Raw genomic sequence first — 22,258 nt, 5'->3', positions numbered from 1 at the left:
TGAGACATGAGATCCCAAGATCAACCATATCTCGATTCCCACCTCTGGCCGAAGGAGGAGTCCAAGTGATGCGGGCAGAGCCACCGACCTTCATCAAAATGGTGCAGATCGAGCCCTCCTGGCCAGAACGTGCCTGTATCAAGCCAATCCGCCCCGTCGCCTCAGTCGTCCGCCTACTGCTAGCCGTTGCCGTCAAGCTTTCACAACATGCAGATCGAACCCTCCTGACGAAATGCGCCAAGATCGAGCCAATCTGCCCCGCCGCTGCTGTCGACCACCAGTTGCGGGCTGCCTGTGGCTCGCCGCGCATCACCGCGACTGTAGGGGCGTTGGCGGGCGCCCCTGTACACCCCTGGCCATAACCGTCCGGAACCCCGCCGCCGCCACGCCACGCGGGCTTTGCCCGGCGAAGCCTCTGGCGGCGGCAGAGGGATGGGAGGGGTGTGGGGAGGAGAGCTTGAGGGAGCCGGCGGACTCCCCGGTGTGGCGCGGCACGGCCGCACGGAGGAGGAGGTCGTGGGGTGGGTTAGGTCATGGGGTGCTTTGAGGCACTGAAGGTTATGTGGCTCATTATCTATCCTATTTCTGATCATCCCTCTATCACCTACTACCTCCGTTGAAAAATATAAGATGTTTTGGATATGTCAGTATGGACTATAAACAGACTGAAATGAGTGAACAAATACACTAAAATGTATCTTCATACATCCGATTCACATGAAAGTTAGAACATCTTATATTTGTGAACCAAGGGAGTACTTTTTAATCCTCCTAATTTTATATGCATGGGTGTGTGCCCATCACTATATTTGTTAAAATAGTTTATTAAACAAACAGACCAATAATCTTACCAGAAAACCACATTAGTATATACAATCTTTGAGAGAAACACAATCAAGGATATACAAATAATATTACAAGGTAAGAAAAGATTGAGTACAATATTTTCTGCGGTGTACAGGTACAATGGAGATGATAAATTATCACAGTGAAGCTTTGCCTTCACTTGTATTTATTTTAGAAATCAAAGCGGGTAAAAACAAAGGATCCTTTTGTTTGCCCATTTCAAGTGTCTCTCAACTGCTTATTGTTGTGACATGCCATCATTTTGGGGACTTACTCACTCCCAGTCTGTAACGCCCCGGATCCGATGCGCCAGGTGTCTCCCAGTTATTCGTCGTCGTTGCCACATAATTTGTTTGCATGTTGCATTTTGTCATGTCATCATGTGCATCTCTTTTTGCATACGTGTTCATCTCATGCATCCGAGCATTTTCCCCGTTGTCCGTTTTGCAATCCGACACTCCTATGTCCCCCGGCGTCCCCCTTTTGTCTCCTGTTGTGAGTGGGTGTTAAACTTTCTCGGAATGGCCCAAGGTTTGCCAAGCGGCCTTGGTATAGCACCGGTAGACCGCCTGTCAAGTTTCGTGCCATTTGGAGTCCGTTTGATACTCCAACGGTTAACCGGGGAACCGTAAAAGCCTCTTTTGTTTGCAGCCCAACACCCCTCCAAAGTGGCCCAAAACCCAGCAAACTCCCCTCCATGCTCTCGGTCGTTCGGTCACGATCGCGTGGCCGAAAACCGCACCTCATTTGGAGTCTCCTATCTCCCTCTACCTATTTATTAGCCCCTCCCCTCGAAATTCGCGGATGAACCCTAGCCTCCTTCCCCTCGCGCTGCCGGACGTTTTTCCCACCGCGCCCGGACATGTCCGCCGCCGCCCCCTCGGCCAACCGCAGCCCGCCACGTCACCCCTCCGCCGTCTCCCACCGCGCGCCGCCGCCAGGGCCCGCCAAGCCCATTGCCAGCCCGCCCGAGCCCATCGGGGCCCGGACGAGCCCGCGCGCCGCCGCCCTTCGCCGTGCTCGCCGCCGGTCCGCTCGCCCGAGGCGCCCGCCGAGCCCTGGCGACCTCGCCGCCCTCCTGCCCCGTGCCTCCTGCCGCCTCCGCCGGAGCACCGCCGCCGTCTTCACGCTCGTCGTCGGTGAGCCTGCGCCGCCCCATCCCGCCTTCTCCTCTCTCTCTCCCTCACCCATTCTCTCTCTCTCTCTCTCCATGGACAGCGCCGCCGCCCGAGTTCCCTTCGCTGCCCGGCCTCGCCACCACCGGGAATGGATCCGGCCGGACCCGATCCCCTTGGATCTGGCCGGGGCCCCTCCCGCCTCGCCTTGCATTGCCGGCTTCTCTCGCCGGAGAGCCAGCCACCGCCGCCGCCTCGTCTCTGCTCGAGAAGGAGGACGACCGAGCCTCGCCCCGGCCCAGTAGCGCCCAGCGCGCCGGCCCAGCCCGACCTCTCTGCCGCCCTGGCCGGCCTCTCCTTCCTTCTGGGCCGAGCCCAATGGGTGAGATGCCCTCTATTCCCCGCCCTGTGCGCCGCTTATCTAAATCGCGCTTGATCTGTTTTTTTTCAAAAACTGCTAAGTCCCTGAGATTTTGACATTTTTGCTCCTGTTCAACATGCCATAACTCCATGTATACTGCTCCGTTTCGTGCGTGTAATATGTCAGATTGTTCGTCTCGACGATTACTTCATTTCATTCCATTGCATCATGTTCATTTGAGTTCATCGTGATGCCTGAATCATCGTTGCAAGAGTGCATGTTGCTGTTAATCTGCTGAAACTGTTATAACTTGATGATTTGTCATTTTTGCAATGTTTGATGTGTGCATCCTATGAGGTTGATGTCTACAAGTGTTTTGAACTATGTCATGCCATCTTTATAGGGGTGCTAGACATGTATTTTTGTGAGTTTTTTAGTGAGTGCATCAATCTTGTTAAGTAGGGTACTTGCTGTTGCTGTTTTGCTAGGCTGAATCTGTTATTTTGTGATGCCATGTAAGCCTGCTGCTACAAGTCATTGTATGCATAATCTGGAGATGTTCGCTAAGGATGATTTGTTATACATGTCTTGCTCTATCCATCCATGCCCCTGATTGCATTTATGGCTTGCTGTAGATTGTTGTAATCTTGCTCGTAATTTGCTAAATAATGTTGCTGTCAGCCTGTTAACATTAAGTTCAATGTTGCCATGATTGTTGTTAGTGATCCATGCACCCTATGAACTTTTTCTTGCCATGCTTAGCTTCATAAACATGTCTTCTTACTGTTGGTTGCCTTGTCATGCCATGTATTGCTCTGTGGTGAGTGGTTCAAGCTCACCAACATGCCTACTTATTGTTGTTCCTGCCATGTATGAATCTGTCATATAACTTGCCATGTTTACATGGGTGCCATCATATTTTCTGTGCCCTTTTGGTTCATGGTCAGTAAGGGACTTTTGTTCTATGCAACTAGTAGGTTCATGCCATTCCTTTGTTTTCCATGTTAAGTTCCTGTAACATGTTGTTTGTTAGCTCTAAACATTGCAACCTAATGTTATTTCTGCAAAGTCTGAAACTGGTATTATTTGCAATCTTGCCATGTCATTTTGAGCATGTTCTAGTGATTTCTGGAGATAGCTCAGTGTTCATGTTTTGTTATGCTTTACCTGTACATCATGTCCATGCCTTTTGTTATCATGTTGAGGTGCTGTAGTATGTTGTTTTGATCCTTGCAATATGCCTAGTTGCTGTTTTGGACAGATTGTTGCTATAACTTGTTTCATGTGTGTGTGTTGAACCGTTGCTCCGTTTTGAGTGTGCTCTATATGAAACTTGCTTGATTTTGAATGTAGTTTCATATTATCATGTTGCATCCATGTTTTGAGGTGTTTGCTTGATGTTTGGGTGCATTTTGCATCAATGCCATGTTTAACTTGTTTTGCTCATATCTTCTAGGCCGTAGCTCCGAATTAAATGAACTTTATATGTAACTTGACTAGAATTTCGTGTAGATCATCTTGGTGCATCTTAACTTGCTGTTTAACAACTTGAACATAAGGTTTATTCAGATATGGAGCAACTTCGAAATTTACATATGAGGACTTACCGGAATTGTTATATGTTGTTCCCGGCCTCATTTAAACTTGCTTTGATGTGTTGTTCTTGTTTGCATCATCTCTTGCCATGAGTAGCTTCATGTAGTCTTGTCTTGCATTGTGCTTTTTGTGCATCATGTCTTGTCTATGTGTGGTGTGTTTACTATGTTGTGTGCTTCTTCTCGATAGTTCCCGTTTTCGTTGCGATCGTGAGGATTCGTTCGTCTACGCTTGGTTCGTCTCCGTGGCTTCATCTTCTTCATGGACTCGTTCTTCTTCCTAGCGGGATTTCAGGCAAGATGACCGCTACCCTGGATCTCACTACTATCATTGCTATGCTAGTTGCTTCGTTCTATCGCTATGCTGCGTTACCTATCTTTTGCTCCTCAAGCCTCCCAAATTGCCATGAACCTCTAACCTTTGACACCCTTCCTAGCAAACCATTGCTTGGCTATGTTACCGCTTTGCTCAGCCCCTCTTATAGCGTTGTTAGTTGCAGGTGAAGTTGAAGATTGCTCCATGGTGGACAGGGTTATGTTGGGATATCACAATATCTCCTATTTAATTTAATGCATCTATATACTTGGTAAAGGGTGGAAGACTCGGCCTTATGCCTGGTGTTTTGTTCCACTCTTGCCGCCCTAGTTTCTGTCATACCGGTGTTATGTTCCTGGATTTTGCGTTCCTTACGCGGTTGGGTGATTTATGGGACCCCCTTGACAGTTCGCTTTGAATAAAACTCCTCCAGCAAGGCCCAACTTTGGTTTTACCATTTGCCTCACCACCACCTATACCCTTCCCTTGGGTCGGCCAACCCGAGGGTCATCTTTATTTTAGCCCCCCGGGCCAGTGCTTGTCTAAGTGTTGGTCCGAACTGAGCTGCCTGCGGGGCCACCTCGGGGCAACTTGAGGGTTGGTTTTACTCGTAGCTAGTCTCATCCGGTGTTGCCCTGAGAACGAGATATGTGCAGCTCCTATCGAGATTTGTCGGCACATCGGGCGGCTTTGCTGGTCTTGTTTTACCATTGTCGAAATGTCTTGTAAACCGGGATTCCGAGACTGATCGGGTCTTCCTGGGAGAAGGAATATCCTTCGTTGATCGCGAGAGCTTATCATGGGCTAAGTTGGGACACCCCTGCAGGGTATAAACTTTCGAAAGCCGTGCCCGCGGTTATTGGCAGATGGGAATTTGTTAATGTCCGGTTGTAGATAACTTGACACCAGATCCGAATTAAAACGCATCAACCGCGTGTGTAGCCATGATGGTCTCTTTTCGGCGGAGTCCGGGAAGTGAACACGGTTTCTGTGTTATGATTGACGTAAGTAGGTGTTCATGATCACCTCTTGATCATTGCTAGCTTCACGACCGTTCCGCTTGTTGTCTTCTCGCTCTTATTTGCGTATGTTAGCCACCATATATGCTTAGTCGCTGCTGCAACCTCAGGATCCACCCCAGCGTCAAGAAATTGGTTAATTGGTAAAGATACATGAATTTGGTGCCCTGCCCAAGAAAGAGACCCAAGTCCTAATAATCCCGCTAAGTGGTGATTCAACATGGATTCTACATCTTGGAACCAGGCCAATTTGGGAGCGGCTTTGTGATAATGGAACCAACCAGCAAAAAGCATTAACGCTACAAAAATCAATGCACCAATTGCAGTACAATAGAGTTGTAATTCACTAGTTATTCCAGATGCTCGCCAAAGCTGAAAAAAAACCACCACTTTACCCCTTCCTTTCCCATTAAGCTTTGTAGTCTTGATACCCATGGTAATGGGATTGCTGAGTCCTCGTGGCTCACAGATTACTACAACAACAATTGCAGGTACAGGTTACGCGATGATCATGACGCAAGAGCGATGTTTGCTTGTTTTGGAGTTCTGCTTCTGCTTCTTCTTCGATCAGGGGATAGGTTCCAGGTCGGCAGCCTGGGCTAGCAGGGTGGATGTCGTTTGAGTTTCTGTTTGTGTTTCATCCGTAGCCGGATGTTGCTCTTCTGTAAGATGATGTTGTATTCGTGTGGCATTGTATGCCTTTTGTATGTATCCCTACCTATTATGTAATGTTGATGTAATGATATCCACCTTGCAAAAGCGTTTCAATATGCGGGTCTATCCTTGGTGGGACCTTCGAGTTCCTTTTGGATAGGGTCGCATATTGGGCGTGACACGGTGGCAACATCAATCTCAACATAGTGGATACTAGGGATCAGTCCCTAACAAATTGACACGATTACATAACAAATCTCATCTATCTCCATCACCGTTCAGCAAGGCTACACAGGAATTACTCACTCCGGTGGTGAGCATCATGAAATTTTTTATGAAGAATAAATCCATGAATTTCAAGTTGAACTAGTGATATCATCATAATCCTCGATCTCTTAGTCAGGGCGATGACCAAGTTCTATGATAAGAGGCTAAGGTTGTCATGGAATCCCTCGTCAAAGAACAATGTATAAGGCATGTACTTCAAAGTACTGGTACATGGGATCATTTACCCTATATCAGTGTACCTGCCCACCGTGTGCACTAGCTATCGATGCACAAAGTGGATTTTGTAAGTTTAGGTGTGACACAAGGATCTCATCAACAGAACTACCAAGAAATTAGAAGTTTGGGACACACAATGTAACTAGGTTCAGGACCCCGAGGTTACTAACATCCCACCTTCTTGCTTTTGTGGATCTCTAACTATCTCAATGTAAGATATATTACATGTGTTTATGGTGGCTAACAAGAGCTAAACCCTAATGTTCTTAAATCTTGCAAGCAATCGAGGATTCTCGGTGCAATGTCAATGTACATAGCTTCAAACCACATGATGGTGTTGTTGTTAATATCAAAATTATCTTTTTATTGGGCCTTCTGGTGCTTTGTATATGCGTCCCTTATTGTGGGTTCCAAGTAGTAGAAACTAGGTCGACATCCAACCATCGTATGACAAGGAATTGTCATCCTTATTCTCGATGAATCCAGAGTCCTAGACTCGTGTGATCTTTCACATGCGCCCTGCTTCCACATCTCGAACACCTCTAGATAGAAGATTCTATAATGCCTTTTGTCTTATACACACATGCATTCCGTAGTCTTTTTTGTCTTGTATGGACACACATACTTATACATAATAAGGGTGCACATATTGATAGCCGCCATTGGGGTCCCGTGACTCACATGAGAGGATGTTGTTGTCTTCTGGCAGAGTGAAGGTGTTCCCACCCACGAAACCATCTTTACCTTCCAGGTTTAGAGTGTCGACAACATTGAGCGTTGCCACCACGTTCACCTGACATATGCTCGTCTCCATCCACTCATGTATTGAAACCTCTTTTTCGCCACCTCCTTCTGAACCGAGACTAGAAGTGAACCCATGGTCGGACTTGCCACGCCACATGAAGTAGCCTCACGCAACACAATGGATGGACGGTCCACTCTTGTCCCACTAGCTAAAGAGAAGACTAACATATGGATGCCTCTAGAAGGTAATGGGGATGATTCATGACCGGGAGGCCGCTTCGCCTTCCTGCCATCCCTAGGTGAAGATATCGTCCATTCAAGCACTGACCATGTAGAGGTCGAGCAGTAAATGAAGGAACATGGTACATCTAGGAGGGTATTTGTGTTTCTTTAGAAGAGGAGGAAAATCATATTCCTAGTGGGATTATTTATGGTACACACACATCCGGAGACATGCATACCATAGTGCAATGTCTAGAACTTAAGTATAAGCATCACTTATGACAACCACAAATATTGTATGGATGAAGTGAAGCCATTGGTGCATAATGCATATATCGTTCATCCTGATCCATTCCTATTTAAAGACATCTATCGGGTAGCGATGGATGCAATTTGCCCATGCTCTATCAACATTTTGGATCGACTGGATGCACTTCCAAATGGCACTGTTGCACTTGTAACCAGATCCAAACCCAATCATTAAAACTTGGTCTCCCTTCCTCATTCGGCCTTTAGCTTCAATATACGCTAGCTCATACCACAAGGAGATACTTGATGTATTCACATACCGGTACAGTGTCATCCTTGATGGCTCGACATGCTCATTTGATAGGTCGAGGCTTCTTTGAACTCCATCGATCACTGCTCGTCCACCAGCATGGATGCAAAAATGATCAAAGGTTTTGCCGAAGTCAGGGATATACACCTCGGTCCTTGCGTTGAATAACTTCCGTGTGATGAAGGAGAATAAAAATGACAATAGTTCTGAGTTTGGAGAACAAGTGGTCCAATTATGGTGAGATTGTCCTTGAGAGCCTTACCAGCAATATCCAAAAGGTCTTTTGATAGATGAATCCCTAGATAACCCTCGTCATCTTCCTGTTGGAATACACAACGGTGGGCATTGTATTTGGCGCCAGTAGACTTCCGAGTGATGTGCAAGAGCTGAAAGCGAGCTTTTGTTCTCGAGGTTGAAAGGAGCACGACAACACCGCCAGTGCGGAATAATGCATTGGTCACCAAGATCTCATGCTTCCTCCCCATGTAGTACCGTCCAGTTAGGATCTCTGTGGACACCACCAGTGCATGTGCACCATAAGGCATCGTTTGCAAGATGTTTATTTCAAGATCTACGCCATTTATCCCTGCGCTGTACCCCATCCCAGAGAGCTGTGCAATCCGGATGTCACCCCGAAGCTTGAATTTTGTCATGATCATGTCAGCAAGGGATGGAGTTGGGTTGAAGAGGCTGCAGTTGACGATGAGTATGTCTAACACATCTGGGTTGAGGCACGTCTTCACTAATAATTCATCACAAATAGTGAATATGACCATTTCTGCCTCATCCCGAGTTTTTCTTAGACAGTGGTCTGGAGGAATATACCATGCGCTAGGGGGATAGTAAGTCTCATTACCGAGACCTGATCTCTCAAGCATTCGTTTCATGAAGTGGACAGTGTTTTCATTAGAGTTGGAAATAATCAGATGTGTTCGAGGAAGGTGGACATGGGGACACGGTAGTTGCTAGGTCGGAAGCAAGCATAATCGATAAGGTATACAACACGAGGACGGTGGATAAGGTAATGCAAAATTGTGACAGATGATAAGAAGGTTGCCATGAAGAGGTGCACTGGTCGAAGGGTATGGAGCCAGACAAGAATCTTATTAGGGCTGAATACTACTATAGCTTTGAGTAGTATGGTGGCCATGAGTAGCACCATGATTACGGCGAGAATGTTCTTCATGATGAAACGAGATAGTAGTCTTAGGTGGCTAAGATTAAGTGATGAAATAGTGTTGTTTCTTCAAGACTTATGGCTCTATCTTGTGCTGGTTTATGCTTGGAAAATGAGGACGCGGAGGAGCGGAAGCCTGGCATGGGCTTTAAGCATCAGTTGAGGCCACTCCAAGTATTTTGGGTAGTTTACCCCGCAAAAAAAGTACTTTGGATAGTTTGATTGCACTCACATGCATGTCATGTGTTTTTCTTTCTCGAGATTGGTATTTCACATGTTAATTAATTACCATGAGATGATTAAATCATATATGAGTGAACAAACAAGCTTACTACACAAGCGTTCGACTAGCTAGCCGGTCACCTGCTTGTGGAAGTACGATCTCACATGATTAGGGGTGATGCGGTCGGACACGTGGCGACCAATGGGAGCAGGGATGCATAGATCAACCTTTGGAGAAGGGATGCACAAAATTATTTTCCTTGGTTGGTACGCGTATGCCCGTGGCAAGCGGAGCTAATGTCGAGCATCCCCCAACATCCACCTACTATCCTTCTCACCACCGCGCATGGAGCTGCTAATGTATAAACATACACCACAGTTCGCACATGTGGCGTCCATGCACGCATGTGCCCTGGTCATGCACAAACATGGGCTACATCTATGTGGTTGTGTGGACGTACTCCATCTCCTCATGTGAAGTCCTTGTACGTCTCGATCGTGTCATAATATCCCGTGTTGGGCACACATTTTAGAGATATATAGCACCCTTCATTCATCGTCGTTGTCACTTGTCATACTATGGCATCAAATGGCCGTGAAGCACTGTGTGGGACATCCCTGGGCAGTCAGGCACTGGACCAGTTCCCTCCATACTCCATCTGTTTCATATGTAGTGCATATAGTTTTTTTTAAAAAAGTTAAGCCTCACAAACTTTGACCAAGTTTGTGAAGAAAAACATTTACATTTAGAATGCTAAACATATATCATTAGATTCATCATAAGATGTAGTTTCATATTTTATACATTTAGTATTGTAGATATAAATAGTTTTTTCTCTAAACTTGATCCTATTTTGCAAAATCTGACATAAAAAAAATCTATACGCACTACATTGCGGAATGGAGGGAGTACTACATACATACATACATACATACACCCTTTTTTTCTTTTGCGAGGACAAACATGCACTGTTTGTTGATGTTCACAATGGGTGCAGTGGTGCTTCTATGCTATCAAGCGTATGGCAATCCAATTGCACGTCCCTCATATCTCCGCTTTCCAGATAGATCTAGCTCCATAGCAGAAAAACTCAACTTCAACTCAAGAATAATTAAGTTTCTCAACACTAAATAGGGGTCATTTTCTCTCAGCTCAACTTTACAAAAGACATATACGATGGTGCACATCGAGACAGTGTTGACTAATGAACTCGGGACTGCCTACATGCATGGCAACCATGCTAGTCAACCACCGTTCTTGGAAATCAGCAAAGTTTTTGTTTGAGTTTTTGTTCTATAATTTGATATGTTACTTTTTTTTAAAGAAGGAGGACATACCCCCAGCTTCTCCATCGGTTGATGTTGTTAGAGGCTGTTTGGATGGCGCCCGCGCCTGACCTGCCAAATCAGGGCGCGCCAATTATTTGGCGAGAGATTCTGCCGCAGCTGGCTCGCCCAGAAGTTGGCGTAAAAACTGAATAGCTAGCCAAAAAATGGGAGTGGATCTGAAATTTCGGCGGCGATCCAAACACCTGCCCACGTCCTCAGTCAACGCCAAGATTTTGGTAGGGTAGTTGTTGGTAGTGATCCAAACAGACCCTTACATTTTATGGGCCTTGGTCCAATAAATCTTGTGTCTCCGTCCAATTAAATTTCTAAAGAAATAACAAAGGCCCCTTTAGCTTTCATGGCAATTGTGTAAGTTTAATATCACACTGTTAGTGAAGTTAAAAAAACACCAATGTAAAAAGTGAGTTGTTCTACTACACCTTTTCTTTGCAGAAAAGGGGCCACACTGCCCCCATTTTCATTACGAAAATGGAGTTTGGGGTACAGCTAGTTGCAGGTCAATAAGAGAAACACTACAGATCGATACCTCAGACAACGAGCAGGTCAATAAGAGAAACACTATAGATCGATACCTCAGACAACGAAAGAGGAGCAAAAGAAAAACCCTACATCCCTGGATATCTAAACAACACCTAAGGATGCTAAACACATAAACTCCCACTAAAGGAGATCAGACCAGCAACATCAGTTCTACAACCTCGACAGTCAGCATATATGACGAGCGCTCGCTCACTCAACCACAGGCTGCGCCGTGTGAATCGAGTTTGTGCTAATGTCATCCACCATGCTAGATGTTGTCATGATGCTAATCTAAATTTAATCTTAAATAAAAATGACCTAATCTCCTAACAGATGCATACAACCACGTAGTATTAATTATTAAAAAAAATCCTCGCATTGATGCCAATCAAATCGGTTTAAAAAACCGAGGCCATCCACGAAGGACAAGACTGTATCAACATCTTCAAAACCTGTCAGATTCGATTCGGCAAGCATCGTTGCCGCTGAGAACACGGGAGATTACTGGGATGACTGCACGTCGTTGATCCACGCGGCATCAGCCACTCGCCAGGTCTATGTCCTCTATGCTTGAGATATCAGACCTCTGCAACCCGCAACTCCACCACCAAACGCGGCCTATGCGCCGCCTAATTGTGCCCATATGTTGTAGGCCTTCTCGGACCCAGATGTTGGCTCGACGCTCCTAGAAGAAGCCCTTCGTGCCGCCACGGAGCAACCACTGCGCTGCACGTGCTCGTTATATCAGCACAGCCTCCAAAAGCACCACCTAAAGTGGGATCATGCTGAAGGCCCATAACAGCCAGGATTCACCCGAATGACTCCAAGTAGATACTCCCCACGCCGGCATGGATCAACCCCCACGCTGCATGCGCGCGCCTTCGGCACAACCTCCAAATGCATCGTACTTCCCATCTTTGACCCAAAGCCGATGAAGTCAGGCTGGATCAACGCGATAGTGCCCCGTAACTCCACAACACCACATGAGTCTGTCGCCGGCCGTACCAGGCAGGCCTCTGCATCGTTTCCTATGATAGATAACATCGACGGTACCTGAGCCGGGGGCATGCCGCCATGTAGAACATCCGTGTATACAATGTGTGAAGCCGGTAGTCAACACACCCCATGCAATGTCCCACTCTCCATGAAGGTGCCCGAGTCGGTGGAGGTGGCCATTTGGACATGGGTCACCCCCAGAAAGGATGACCAACACACTATTGTACGAGCACCGGCCCCGAATCCATGGATCCCGGCGTCCTCCGGCAAGCCGCACGCTGTCACGACCCGGGTCACGCGCCCACCATGGAAACCCGTTGAATCAGGCCCTATGGAGACGGCCCTGCCGGTGCCGGCAGGTGTTCGTAGCACCCGTCGTGTAGTCTTAGAAAACGAGGGTGAATGGGGTGGCAAGATCAGCGATCTGATTCTTTCTAAGCCATCTTGTGATATGTCACTTGTGCATATCTGATTTTAGTGTAGTTTGAATGTGGCCTGTTATCTATCCTATTTATGATCATCCCTCTGTCACCTACTCCCCCCGTTCACAAATATAAGATGTTTAGATATTCCAATATGTACTACATAGGGAACAAACACACTAACACGTGGATTCACAAAAAGTTAGAACATCTTATATTTATGAACCAAGGGAGAAATGTAAGCTAATATAAAACTTTTTAGATCACTAGATGTAGTACTTTTTAAGCCTCCTAATTTTAGGCATGGGCGTGTGCCCATCACTATATTTGTTACACTAGTTTATTGAACAAGCAGACCAATAATCATATCAGCAACCACATTAATTAGTGTATAACATCTTTGAGAGAAACACAACCAAGGATATACAAATAACATTAGAAGGTAAGAAAAGATTGAGTACTATATTTTCTGCCGTGTACAGGTACAATAATGGAGATGGTACATTATAACAGTGAGGCTTTGCCTTCCCTTGTACTCCCTATTTATTTTAGAAATCAAAGCGGGTAAAAAAAAAGAAACAAAGCATCCTTTTGTTAGCCCGTTTCAAGTGTCTCTCAACTGCTTATTGTTGTGACCTGCCATCCGTGTATTGCCGGTGCTTGTTTTGGGGGACTTGATCTGGACTGGATAGCGGTGGATGCACCCTGCCCATGGTCCATTGGTGTTGGGAGCTGGAGCGATGCACTTCCACACCACACTATTGCATTTGAATCCTGATCCAAAGCCGATCATCCATACACGATCACTGCGATGCATACGGCCCTTGGCCTCAATGTATGCTAGCTCATACCAAGTTGAGCTGCTGGATGTGTTTCCGAAGCGGTGCAGGGTCATCCTCGACGGCTCAACATGCTCGTTGGACAAGCTGAGGTTGCGTTGAACCTCATCGATGACTGCAGTCCCACCCGCGTGTATGCAAAAATGCTCAATGGCTGTGAGGAAGTTCGGTATGTACACTTTAGAACGCCCGCTTGACAGCTTTTGTGCCATGAAGGACATTGCAAACAAAAGTTTTTCTGAGATTGGGAGGATGATGGGTGCAAGGGTGGTGATGTTGGCTTTGAGAGTTCGGCCGGCAGCGGCGATAAGGTCCTTGGAGAGATTGACACCCGTGTGCCCCTTGTCATCCTCCTCCCGATGAATGCACTTGTACGAGTTGTCATCCGCAGCGGTGAGCGTACGCACGACAGACATGAGCTGGAGTCGGGCTTTGGCGGTGGACGTGGACAGTAGCACCGCTGCTCCGCCCATGCGGAACAGGCAAAACGGCAGAAGCATAGCTCGCTCATTCCCATCATAAAGGAGGGGGGATAGAGTTTCCGTAGATACCACCAACGCTCGTGCGCCTCGGCGCGCGGTCTGTAGAAGGTTCCTCGCAGCCTCAACCGATATCAGCCCAGCGCTGCACCCCATTCCAGATAGGTGCACACTGCGGATGTCGCCTCGTAGCTTGTACTTGTTTATTATCATATCAATGAAGGATGGTGTGGGATTGAAGCCGCTGCAATTGACGACTAATATGTCGATAGTGTCAGGACAGACGTTTGTCTTGGAAAATAATTCGTCAATGGCTGAGAAGACCACGAGCTCAGCCTCTTCGCGGGCGGCCTCTAATGTTAAGTACTTCTTCCATGGGATATAGTGGACTGGTGTGGGCAAGCAGGTCTCCTCGCCGAGCCCTGAGCTCTCAAGAAGCCGCGACATGAAACGAATGCTCCGCTCGTTGAGCGTAGTCGATTGGCGTGCGCACTCCAAGAATGCGGAAAAGGGGACGCGGTTCAGATGAGTGCCATGGAAGCAGGCGTAGTCGACGAGGCACACCTTCCGTGGTTGTGATAATAGATACATGGTAACTGCACAGGCTGGGAGGAAGCATGACAAGAAGAGGTATGCAGGTGTAAGGGCTCTGAGCCGACCCAGGATCTCATCTGGTCCGAGCCTTGCTACCAAAACAATAGTGGCTGCCGCTATTGGTACGGTCACCACGGATAGGAAGTTGTCTACTACAAACTTGAAGAGAAATTTGAGGTTCTTCCAAATTCCTGATGAACTCATGCTGCCAAAGCGCAAACATGTGGTTCTATCTGTGTGCGTGTGAGTGTTGTGAATGTGAAGATAGACTTGTCTTACATATAACAACTGGTTTTATTGCTACCAACTACCAACTAATTGTGCAAATGAAATGTGTCCATTAATACGGTGGAGCGTTAACAATCACATGTTTTTTATATATCACCGAACTAAACATATTGTGCCAAATAGCCCAAACAGACATTAAGATACCCAAACCATTCTGATAACGTGTAACATGATACTTGGATTTTTTTTTCCTCGGCCGATATTTGATATTTCTGATAACGGGAACTCTTGCTAGAAAGGTGTAACACAACAGGACCATGTGGTTGTGAGGCCAAACTGGTGCCCCTGGGCTTCTTTTAGTTCTTCTTGTACCACCACTGATGAATGATGAGAGCTCGTCAGTGATGCTTTTTTGTCAACATTGACGGGCATCCAGTGGAGGGGTTTAAGCGCCCTTCACTGAAGAACTATTCTGTACTAGTTACAACGACAACGGCTAGGGTTATTGGCACAGTTACCATCTCTAGAAAGTTGTTGAAGCTGATCTTGTTCACATATTTGAGGTGGCGTGCACGCACCTGTGTTTCTGGGCGCGCGCGGGAGAGGCTGTAGGGATAGAATATGGCTGGTGCCCGGTACCGGTCCCATATACAGACGGGGAGGTTCAAATCAACTGATTTAATTGTTATCAACCAATCCATGTGTTTTTTATGGATGTTCCTTTGACACTTCAACAAACTAAGCATGTCATGTGTTTCTTTGTCTGAACTATATCACATTTTTCAACCTGCGAATTCCCAACCTGCCTTGGCAAAATTAATGGGGCAGTAGTATGGTGGCAGCTTATCTATGATAGTCATTTTCTTCGAATTAAGGGATCCCCAATTTCATTTCTCGAAGAGAATGTTCCCTGCAGGACTGTTCCAGAATTATGATACATATCCAAAACAAAAGGACAGACACAAAGACCGAATAATTCTGACTACTTTATAAAGCCGTCTAGGAAAGTTTTTACATTCCACCATCACAGTAAGCAGAGCAAAAAGCCTACATGAAGGCATTTTTCTACTAAAAAACGGTCTTCCCTTCATCAGGCAAGCTGCAGAACCCTTCTTTCTACTAATCAGCTGCAGCTCGCAACAGCATTGTTGCACCTCTGCTTGTATGCCTCGTAGTTCTTTTCACTTATACTATGGATTTCAACAGTAAATTAATTTATAACATTTTCATTTTTCTCTATCATCTCTTAGCCAACAAAAATGCGTAGCAAAAATATAGACCAAGACTAAGCTTATTATCAAAAACATGGTGAAAATTTAAGACTAACCTATATAACCTTGGATGGACACAGATTGCATAAAGTACTCTCTCTATTCACTTTTATAAAACGTTGTAGACAATTCAGGCAGCGCCCAAAACAGTTCAATGTCAGCTGTCTGAAATGTCTTATAAAAAAGATCGGAGGGGGTATTAAAAAAGAAGTACATCGATCATCCAGATCACTTCTTAAAATGAAATAAATGTAAATTCAAACTCAATTTTTTAAAAGAAGATAGAGAGAGAAACGATTACGATGACCTCACCGCGTACTCAAAACTGAAGCCCTGTGAACTGAACCACCTTTTGCTAGACTGTGTGGTGGGGATGCTCCAATGCCAAGCCAGTCACCAAATTAGAATAAAATTTCTAGCACTTGTTAAAATTGGAACCTGTGTAATAGTACTTGCGATGTTCTGCCCTGAGATTGATATAAAAAGAACAGTATTCAACTTATTAGCCATAGTTCAGAAGCAGTGTTTGACAGGCTTGCTACATATTTGTATGTCTGTCTTCCAAGCAAGCACATCAAAAGTTGATCCCTGTTGAAATTTTTCTTTAGCTGCTGCCAAGGTTGATCAATCACATGCCAAATGAAACAGGCAGCCACACGGATTCACCAGAGAGAGGACTCTAGCTAGATAAAGCAAGAGCTGATAAAGCAAGAGCTAGATAAAGCAAGCACTACCCAAGTCTGACAAGTATTCACAAGTTTACGACAAAAGAAACAAAAGTCATGTCTAACAAACTGCCCTCGCGTGTTCTTTTGTCTACATACCCTCTGCAGTATATTTAAGGACGTCAAAAGTTCATTCTCAATTGAAATCTCAACAAAAAGCCCCAGCTGATTTAGGTTGCAAAGGTTACACCAATTCAACAGCAACATTTCTCCTTTAGCTGCTGACATGGTTGATTGATCACATGCCAAATTAAACAGGCAGCCACACAGATATATATGCACTAGAAAGAGTATTCTAGGCAAAGCAAGAGTTGATATGATTCATACATGACTTACTGAAGTTGTGTCTACGGTCGACATAGTGTACAAGATACTCGTCAAGGTTGTAGGGTCTGGCATCCGGAGTATAACCGTGTGTCATATCGTAGACGAACTTGTGCTTGGCTGCAACCCTCCTGTGGTTCTTCTTCTTGTTGATATCATAGATGCTGAACCCATAAGATTGTTGATGACGGCAGCCCAGGTATACTGAGTCGGCAGAAATGGAGGGGAATGTCTCCGTGGAGATGTGCAAGCAGTGCGTCAGGCCGACAAACACCGCGTTCTGACCAAGGCTCCTGACGGAGACCAGCCTCCTGCCGGCGATGTCCACCTCCAACAGCTCAATGCGGCTGGTGATGCCGTCCACTGTGAATAGCTCCTTTCGATTGTATGCCTCAACGCCGCCGAACCGCTCCATGCCTCTCCAGTACCGCACCATCAGCATCCTCAGTGGCGGAGCCAGGACTTTTGTGGAGCCTGGGCAAGTTGAGCATAAGTGTATAATCTAGAAATCAAAATCCGGGTATTCGAATACACAACATATAATATAGCACCAAACTTATGAATGATAATTCACATTCATAATCAAGTGAAAACATACACATAATAATCACACAAAATCTAATTTTAAAGTGAACTATATATAATATATCAATATCCCTTTCACAGACCAAATAAAGTTGAGACTTGACAACACAAGATATATAACTAGACTTGTATAGAGGCAAACTCCCATGTTACCAACAAAAGTAAATCTACCCATACCAGATGTCACTGAATGTCATTGCGAAATTTCTTCCACCACTGTCAAAAGCATCTCTCGTTGTTCATTTCTGCCAAAAGAAAGACATATAACCAGTCTTTCATACAGGCAAACTTGCCATGTTGCCAAAGTCCTAGAAGACACTACAAGATAAATAATGGATTTGTAATTGAAAGAAATCAAGTTGTGAGATGTGGATATGTTAAAATAGAAAACTTGCAGTAATAGAGATGGTCAGATGGAACATATATACCGACGGTGAACTAAACAAAGTCACAAGGCAAATGCCCTTTTTGAGTCATCATTGCAGTAAATGTTCGAATAACATCCTTATCATCAACTGACTTGAATAACTCCCGCTCGGTGTAACATATCATCATGTCATTGAGCCATTCATTATTGACCACGGTACGCACTTTATTCTTGATAATCTTCATTGCTTAAAAAGCTCTCTCAACAGATGCCGTGGGCACCGGAAATATCAATCCCAACTCAATACGTTTGTGTACCAATGGAAATATCAAATAAGAAAATGAAGTTAGTTGCTACACAACACAAGTAAGAAAATGAGCTACAATTTTGCATAGTACATAACTACTTGCATCTATATTTTGCGTAGTACAGAACTACGTGCATCAATTTTGTATCAACTACACTTGCATCAACTACAACTACAAGTTGAATCTCAAAAAAAAAAAACAAGTTCTTACGTTTTTTCTCTAATCATGAATTCATGATCACCCCAATGATTTTCTCCCAAATTTAAGCCCTAACCCCCGACCCCGACCTTGAATTCTTGTAGCATACGCTGCATATATATAATTATTGGGGTCAGTGTGTATGTACCTCGAATAGTACCTCGCATCAAATGATCAACGCCTTGCCACGATCAATTATTCAGAGTTCAGACTTGCAGAGATGAGGAATCCTAGCCCTAATTTCGACAGAGATTTCTTACCGAAGCTGTAGCCGAAGCCGGAAGAGAGGAAGGAGGGGCCGATTGGACGACCGGATCAGTAGACTGCCTGGGAGCCTCGAGTCCGCTCCCCGCCGGCCGTGCGTCTAACCGTCTATGGCTCAGCGTCGAGGCCAGCCGCCACTGCCAGCCCCTTTTTTTGCCAAGTCGATGCGCTCGCGAACCGAAGAGACAGGAAGGAGTTGGAGCGATCGATTCCCTCGTCCTCGCGTTGTTTCTTTTTTTTTCGCCCTGGGCTGCAGCTGCGTAGTTGAGCTGTGAGTCTCTGTAAAACGAAGGCCCAATATTTTTGCCCGGGTAAACAGCAAGTTAGCCAACAGTTTTACCCCTTTTAGTCTAGCGATCGCTGTTGTCAACGGTGGCTCCGCCACTGAGCATCCTCCCACCGGTGCCACGGACCAGGAGCGAGATAATGTGATTGAGCCAAATGTAGTCTTTCTCGGCAAAGCAGCGCTGGTCAACCACCTCCAGCAGCCGAGGTAGCGGCTGCAGCTCAAGAAGGTAGACCGAACCCTCTGGCGAGCTGATGTAGCAGCGTCCTCCCAGGGACAGCAATGTGCGGAATAGTACCTTGCGATGACTGTCGTACATGGGGTGGGAGATCTGGCCTGGGCTGACCAGCGTCCAGTGCGCATCGCTGGGTTTGGCGAAGATGATGGTGGCTACACCGGCTCTCAGGCAGAGCACGAGTGTGGGCGGGGAGGTGGAGTCATCAAAACATGCGCCATTGATCACCCTCGGAACAACGCGGAGGGGATTCTGCAACAACTTCGGGATGTAACGTTCACTATAGGGGGGAACGGCGACAACGATGTTGGAGACGGCTGGGAACTCGGTGACGGTGTTGGTGAGTGGGTCGAGGAGGTGAATGGCCTTGGTGGGCTTGTGGAAGAGGACGAGGAGGCCGTCGGCGGCGCCGATGTGGCAGTGGGTGGAGAGCGCCGGGAGGTGGACGCCGAGAGATGCCGCAGTGGCCAGGTTGAGGAGGCGGCGGTGGGGCTCGGCCTCGTGGTTCATTGAGAGCACCATCCAGTTGCGGGGGCGGAAGCGGCTGTCCAGGAGGCCTGCTGTGCGCGGGTTGGCGGTGAGTCCGCGCCATGGCCTGCACACAGTGTGGAAGCGGAGATACTCTGCCACGTCGAGGGAGAGCAGCCGGCCGGAGATCTCCTCGACGAGGTCTAGAGGAAGCAGGTTGGCCCAATCCCTCCATTCCTCCGGTCCGAAGTGGACCTGACGACGCCCTTCTGTCGTCTTTATCGCCGATGATTCATCCGTTGCGCCAAGATTGGCCAGTCGATCGCGCTCGGATGATTCTTCCATGAGGCAGAGCCGCCGGCGCCGCGCTCGTGTCATCATCCCGTGAGATCCGTCGCCATCGGATCCCGCAGCCACGGGAGCGACGGCGAGGCTCCGGCGCAGCGACCGTGGCCTCGTCATCGTAGCGGCCTGGTGTGGTCGGGACTCGGGAGGCGGGGCGCAGGTTTGGCGGCGGCGGCGGAGACAGGGAGGAGGGAGGCAAATATGCGGGCGGGAGTCGGGCGTCGCGAGTGCCTGCGGGCTTCTTCAGTTGAAAAATGCGGCCCATGGACTACAACACTGCCGAAGTATAGCTTTTAGGTTTTTTAAATTGAAACAAACGCTCTTTTGATGATGCTTGGGTAGCTTTTCATTTTTGAGAGTATGCCAATGACAGTACCGTATTTTTTATAGAAGGCAGAATAATATGTACAAGAGCCCTGACGAGATGCGCACAAATCGTAAGGAGAACCCACACAACGCCTAGGCCCTAATAACTACGACTACTCTCTCGCGAAAGGGTCTAAAGCACCAACTCTGCCTAGTGCGGCTTTCCTCCAATCATCTATCTCATCTAGGATCTTTGTCTTAAGTTGCGTAGCCGATCTTTGCCTCGATACATTGTTGAATACTCGTGCATTGCGCTGCTTCCATAGGGCCCAAGCAATTAGAATCGTGATGGAGTCGAACCCTCTTCTCAGCTTGCCATTGAAGCGCATCCTTTGGTCTAGCCACCATTGCAAGAAGGTGACATCTGTAGATGGGATTTGAATGTTGAGCCTCCATTCGTTGAAGCACAAATGCCACACTTCTCTCGCATAACCACAATGTGCAAGGATATGGTCGGGATTGTCCTCGTCTTGCAGGCACGTGTAGCAGGCCGAAGGCGTGTCTTGGAGACCATGTCGAGCTCAACGGTCAGAAGTCCAAAGACGGTATTGGCTAGCAAGCCACATGAAGATTTTGCACTTGAGCGGTGCCCAACTTCGCCAAATGCAGCCTGCGGTGGGTTTTTTGACTTGCCCCATGCAAAGCCACTTGTATGTGGCACTTGCATTGTAACTTGCTGAAGCGTGACAAGGCCAAATGAATTGGTCAGGCTCCTCCGAATTCCTCTCAACGGTGTTGATGGCTTGGCATAGCGAGTAGACTTGCATGTGGCCCAAGAAAGAGAGCTCCCCTTGCACATCATGCGTCTAGGCATTATCATTGAGCGCATCTCTCAAGTTCTCCTATTTTTGTTCCTTGTGTTGACCATCTCATGAAGTAGCATGGCGATGTCAGTGACCGCAGCTCCATGAATCCAACGATCCTTCCAAAAGATGACTTTGGGCTTGGGTAGCTTCTCATAAGGACATGCATGATACTCGATGATTCCTCTTTTCATATTGAAAGGATGTAACTCTCGTTTCAAATGAATAAATTGTGGGTTTGATTGTGAAAAAGAAAGATATGCTTGTTACCGCGTCTAATTCTCGGGAAAACATGCATTGGCTAGTGTTTGGGTATAAGCCGAGTGCCCTTTTCCTGTAATCGGCTTGGACCTTTTTAAGCCGAGTACAATCCACGAAAAAACATGGCAACTACAGGGCCCTCAATATATATCAGACTAACCTGTGTACAGCTCAAAAAACCATCGTCGACGTCTTACGAGGAGCACTTGACATATACCCAAAACGACATTCACCTTATAATCGGTGCTTGACAAAGTAACAGTCACGTGATATTCTCACAACACTTGACAACCCGTGACAGTGGGCGCTATAAGCCCATCACAATCTAATGACATCACTACCAGACTCGGCCCCTATGCCGACGGCCCCTGGCCGTCGGCATAGCCCTGACTGGCTGTCGGGACAGGCCTATGCCGACGGCCCCCGTCGGCATAGGGCCATCGGCAACATATCCGTCGGCGTAGTCAGGGAGGCCATCGGCATAGAAAGGCCGTCGGCATAGGCCCTATCCCGACGGTGTTCGTACATCTATGCCGACGGCCCTGACCGTCGGTGACGTTATCGCCTAATGGCGGCCGACGTCAAGTGCTGACCAACGGCTGCTCGCCACGTGGCACGTCTATGCCGGCGGTCTAGCCGTCGGCATATACGTGCCACATGGCGAGCAGTCGTCACTCCTGGGGCAGGGCTA

At 46.9% G+C, this 22,258-nt stretch overlaps 1 protein-coding gene and 1 pseudogene across 1 annotated transcript; both read right to left on the bottom strand.

Annotated features, from left to right (window-relative positions):
- Positions 1-7,731: 7,731 nt before the first annotated feature.
- LOC119321388 lies at positions 7,732-9,097 on the bottom strand (annotated as a pseudogene).
- Positions 9,098-13,099: 4,002 nt separating this feature from the next.
- LOC119324673 (3-ketoacyl-CoA synthase 5-like) lies at positions 13,100-14,751 on the bottom strand. Its single transcript, XM_037598448.1, has one exon. The coding sequence runs from the start codon at positions 14,735-14,737 to the stop codon at positions 13,226-13,228; it is 1,512 nt and encodes a 503-aa protein (XP_037454345.1). The 5' UTR covers positions 14,738-14,751; the 3' UTR covers positions 13,100-13,225.
- Positions 14,752-22,258: the final 7,507 nt, after the last annotated feature.

Source organism: Triticum dicoccoides, chromosome 6B (genome assembly GCF_002162155.2).
Source record: "Triticum dicoccoides isolate Atlit2015 ecotype Zavitan chromosome 6B, WEW_v2.0, whole genome shotgun sequence".
Classification (NCBI taxonomy): Eukaryota; Viridiplantae; Streptophyta; class Magnoliopsida; order Poales; family Poaceae; genus Triticum; species Triticum dicoccoides.
This window is presented reverse-complemented; position numbering and strand designations above follow the sequence as displayed.